The sequence below is a fragment of the Octopus bimaculoides genome, chromosome 25 (assembly GCF_046866305.1).
Source record: "Octopus bimaculoides isolate indiv1 chromosome 25, ASM4686630v1, whole genome shotgun sequence".
NCBI lineage: Eukaryota > Metazoa > Mollusca > Cephalopoda > Octopoda > Octopodidae > Octopus > Octopus bimaculoides.
Genome location: NC_142952.1, coordinates 25,756,231 through 25,761,230, shown reverse-complemented (window position 1 = coordinate 25,761,230; position 5,000 = coordinate 25,756,231). Strand labels below are relative to the sequence as shown.

General features: G+C 39.1%; 1 protein-coding gene across 2 annotated transcripts in view; it reads left to right on the top strand.

Moving 5' to 3' along the window:
- Positions 1-5,000, top strand: part of LOC128250679 (glutamate receptor ionotropic, kainate 2-like) — a 47,867-nt gene that overhangs the window by 15,262 nt on the left and 27,605 nt on the right. For both annotated transcript variants that reach the window (XM_089341822.1, XM_089341821.1), the window contains exon 2: positions 3,683-3,778. In XM_089341822.1, coding sequence (XP_089197948.1) covers positions 3,683-3,778 — 96 coding nt within the window. The remainder of the gene's footprint in view (positions 1-3,682; positions 3,779-5,000) is intronic.

The following is a 5,000-nucleotide window of genomic DNA, read 5'->3' as shown; positions in this document are numbered from 1 at the left end:
AAAGCTCGAAATACGAGACTCGAAAAACAGCCAGCAACTGATGAAGGGTCGTTCTTTATGTTGCTTGTCTTGTTTTCCTTTTGTGTCTTTCGCTGTTCGAAAAAATAGTTCATATTCCATGTACCCGTACTTTGTATTTTTTTGTTGTACCCGTTTCGTGACGTCCTGTGCCGCCCCCCACACACACTCACACATATAGATGTGTGTGAATGAATGTCTCTATCCACAAATAGAAGTCCACACACATATATACATTTGTGTCTATGTTTGCGAATATGTCTGCATGTATATATGTATGTATATATATATATATATATATATATATATATATATATATATATATATATATATATATATATATATATGTAAAATAACGATAAACAAAAAAAAAACATATAGTGAAATGAATAAATATAGATATATATATACTTAATTAAACACAAGTACTCATGAAAAATTACCCGCAATTATACATAGATATATACGCAAAACATACACAGACACTGGTTTCGATCCACCGATACACACATACATAGAAGCACACACAAATACACCCCCAGCCCCAACACACACATACACACACAGGTCTACATATTATTTGCTTGCAATATAGTTATAGAAAGATCTTCACACTCGCACTCATACACATACACACACACACATACACACACACACAAATGTATATATCTCTATTATATGGATGTATATTTTTGTCTTAAGTGTTTAATCCAAGTCCACAGCGAGAGTTTGCATTATCTAATAGGCAAGGAGAAACCTTTGTTTGAAGTTATAATACGATACAGTGCTTTAATGGCCTCCTGTCGCTGTACTATCTGGGCTGCGAATCAATTACTTACAATGTCGGCCATTATGTTGAGGCTGGTTGGACATCGAAACGACACGACAATCGGTAAAATATGCCATTACAAATCTATCTGAGAGTGCAGACAAACAGAGAGTACCTTAGCTTCCACAATCCACATCAATAGCAACAACAACAATAACACCAACAACAATGGAACGTCGAAAACAACAACATTCACAACAAGAACAACAGCAATATTATTGATGATTATTTCTTTATTTGTTATAGAGGTGGTGGATGATGGGGATATTGCAAAAACAAATTAAAAAGAAAACAAGAGTAGACGAGGGGGTTATGGAGAATCGATTGCGAAGTAAAAGGAGAAGAGTGGAGACAACAAGAGTATGAAAGAGAAATGGAAAGAAACGTCCCAGTAGAGATAGGGGTCAGTTACTTGGCACAAATGAAGAAACCTTATAGATTACCCTGAATACCACGGTCAAGTGCCCTTTTCTTAGCTGTGTTCTCCGGTCTTCACGCACATATGAGTATAGATCCATTCATGTAGAACCAGTCTCTTCACTCTCTCATTCTTTTCAGTGAATTTACCAGAGAGCGGCTCCTCCCGCCTCATCTACTTTTCCTCTTCAAGCGCTACAATAAGAAACTGATGAGCGTTCAACTGAAAAGGAATGTGTCTGTGTGTCTGTCCTCGTCATATTTCAATCGTATTCGTTCTACAGCCTTTTGCAGCATGCCCGCTAAACAGAAGAGGAAAACTGCCTGCTTTTCCAGGCCCAGCGAGGACAGCTGAGCGATCTTCAATATTGACTCGGCTGATAGCCAGGACTGTCTCATACAAAGTAATAACTGTACGACATAAAACCACAAGTCAGCAATGCCCGGATGCTGAATGAACATGTGGGAAATGGTTTCCTTGTTCTGTGCGCATCTGTAGCATGAAGCACAACATAAAAGTCCATCTGTGTAGAGAGAGAAGTCAACAGATGGATTGCCAGACATATACGATGCAGCCTTTCCACAAAAAGCGAAAGAGTGAACATTCTAATCTTACCATACAGCCACGCCTGCGCCTATTTGTTTAGCTTTGTTAACGAAGCGACTAATAATAAAGGGACGGGATTGAACTAGTGCGTGTGTTATTAATATTGACATCACGACTATCCCTAGACACAATAAAATTTTCAGATATTGTTACCACCAGTACTTGATGAGCTCTCTGTCAACTTCCTCTTAATTCGATATTCCGATCTCTGTAGGCCTTCCGCCTAACTGAACTCGTCGTTCCCGACAGTTTTCAGATTGCAATATACGGGCCCATAAAGGTGACGAGCTTAGCAGAATCATTAGCACGCCGGGAACAATGCTTAGTGACATCTCATCCGTCTTTACGTTATGAATTCAAATTCCGCCGAAGTCAATCTTAACTTTCATCTTATCGGGGTCGATAAAATAAGTACCAGTTGAGCCCTGGGGTTCGATTAAACAACAATAGGTCGTGGGAAAAAGGGAACCATTTTGTGGTTGATCTACACGCAAGAAATAGCATCCAAGTTTCATTGACCTCCTAAATGACATCCTACTATCTTTAAAAGAAAAAAAGGTCATATTGGAAAATATAGTTAATACTGAGATAAAATGTTTGAAAACCCATACTTGCTAGCCTTATGCTAACTCTGAAACAAATATTCGGGTCCATGTCTATGCATCTCTATATTGTCAGAGAAATTACACATTTTTGGTCTATATAGAGAAGAGAACGCTATCGTTAGCTACCGACCTGCAGATGAATGTACTTGCTATAGCATAGCTGTCGGAGAAGACACTTAACCAAGGAGCTACGCAATGGGGTTGAACCCGAAACTATGTGGTTGAAAAGGAGGCTGCTTAATAATGCAGCCACGTCACTGAAGGACCCTTTATTTGTAAATTGAGGCTTCACCCATGTCTGTGTTCTCTAAAAAAACACAAGAACGGCAGTAATGTATTGGATAATGTAGTTTGAGAAAGACTGTCTAAACATTACAGGATGATCATGAGTGGAGCGCCATTGAACATAGTTCTGATAGATCAGGGTTGATCTTCGATTAAACAACAATAGATTGTGGGGAAAAAGGACCCATTTTGTGGTTGATCTACACGCTAGAAATAACTTCCAAGTTTCATTGACCTCCTAAATGACATCCACCTATCTTTAAAAGAAAAAGGTCATATTGGAAAATACAGTTAATTCTGAGGTAAAATGTTTGAAAAGAGATGATGGTCATGGCTGGAATACCTTCGATTATAGTCATACTAATCAAGGTTTACGTAGGCGTAATATCGATAATCCTTTCTGCTACAGGCACAATGCTTGAAATTTGGGGAAGGGACTAATCGATTATATTGACCCTAGGTACTTATTTCATCAATCTCGAAAGGATGAAGGGCAAAGTAGACCTCAGAACGTAAAGATGGACGGAATGCTGGTAAGCATTTTGTCCGGTGTGCTAACGATTCTGCCAGTAGGTCACCTTTTAAGCAATATCCTAAACAAGAAATGAGAGTCACCGAGAGACCCGATGACGTGGTCACCGCTGGACCTGCTAAAAATAACAGTCAAATTATTTCAAATCACACAAACTACAATCTCAAATCAGAAAGGGTATATTGGTCTCTGTAGTCTTAGATATCCTTGTATAAGAAAATTACCGAGTGGTCACGGTTTGAATATTTTGTTTTTGAATTTGCTCAATGAAAATTAACCTAGAGTTAATAACGATATCATCAACAACAACAACAACAACAACAACAACAACAGCATTATAATCATTGTCATTCAAATCTTTTCATATTCTTTGGTTGTTTTACATTTAGTGCTGCTGGTTCATCTGCTGAGGTTATTGGGTCTGCTGGCTTTGTCATCTGTGATCACCTATGGATTAAATTCACCGAATAAGGTACATACTATAGGTACGTATAACGTTGCTTCTATCTATCTATCTATCTATCTATCTATCTATCTATCTATCTATCTATCTATTTATCTATCTGTCAAAGTAAATATATATATGGGAGTGGCCGTGTGGTAAGTAGCTTGATTACCAACCACATGGTTCTGGGTTCAGTCCCTCTGCGTGGCACCTTGGGCAAGTGTCTTCTACTATAGCCTCGGCGGGCCGACCAAAGCCTTGTGAGTGGATTTGGTAGATGGAAACTGAAAGAAGCCCGTCGTATATATGTATATGTATATATATATATATATATATATATATATATATATGTGTGTGTGTGTGTGTGTGTGTGTGTGTGTGTGTGTGTGTGTGTGTATATATATGTATGTGTGTGTATATGTTTGTGTGTCTGTGCTTGTCCCCGCAACATCGCTTGACAACCGATGCTGGTGTGTTTACGTCCCCGTAACATAGCGGTTCGGCAAAAGAGACCGATAGAATAAGTACTAGGCTTCCAAAGAATAAGTCCTGGGGTCGATTTGCTCGACTAAAGGTGGTGCTCCAGCATGGCCGCAGTCAAATGACTGAAACAAGTAAAAGAGAGTATATATATATTCTTGGTTATGACATCTAACCGGTAAGAACTCTTCTGCCGGGTTTGAACTGACTGTTGACGAATCTTCATGCATTGCTGGCGGGCAGCGCACAGCCTCTTTTAAGTTTGAGGTGAATATACAATTCTGTTTCGCTTGGTGGCGATTTAAAGAGGAACGAAAAGGTGATGAAAAGTTTATACCTTTTTCCGGAAGCAAAAAAAGAGCTGCCCCACATGATACAATGTCAACAATGGCTGAAGTGAATTGTTCCTGCTTACATGTTTCCAGATGTCTATTTTGAAATAGAAAATGACGACGTCGCCAAAAAAAATTTCCTGTCTCAAAGCAGCGAGTAAATATTTTGCTTTTTGAGTTCAAGAAGGCACCCGGATCGTGTGAGTTTTATAGAACTATTCTCCTCTGTGGCAAGCAAAACTTGAAAAGTTTAATTTTCATTCAAATATGGTCCAGGTTGCTCCAACAGTTTCCAGTTGATTTTGTACGGCGTCCCTTCTTTTAATCACCATATGTAGCTGGCTAATGCTGTAACGTTGCGCCTTTCTTGGATTCTATAATGGGACCTTGTGGCCCTCCGATATTCCTGTTGCTGCTGTCGTTGCAGAACACTATCTCTAGTTTTCGGCC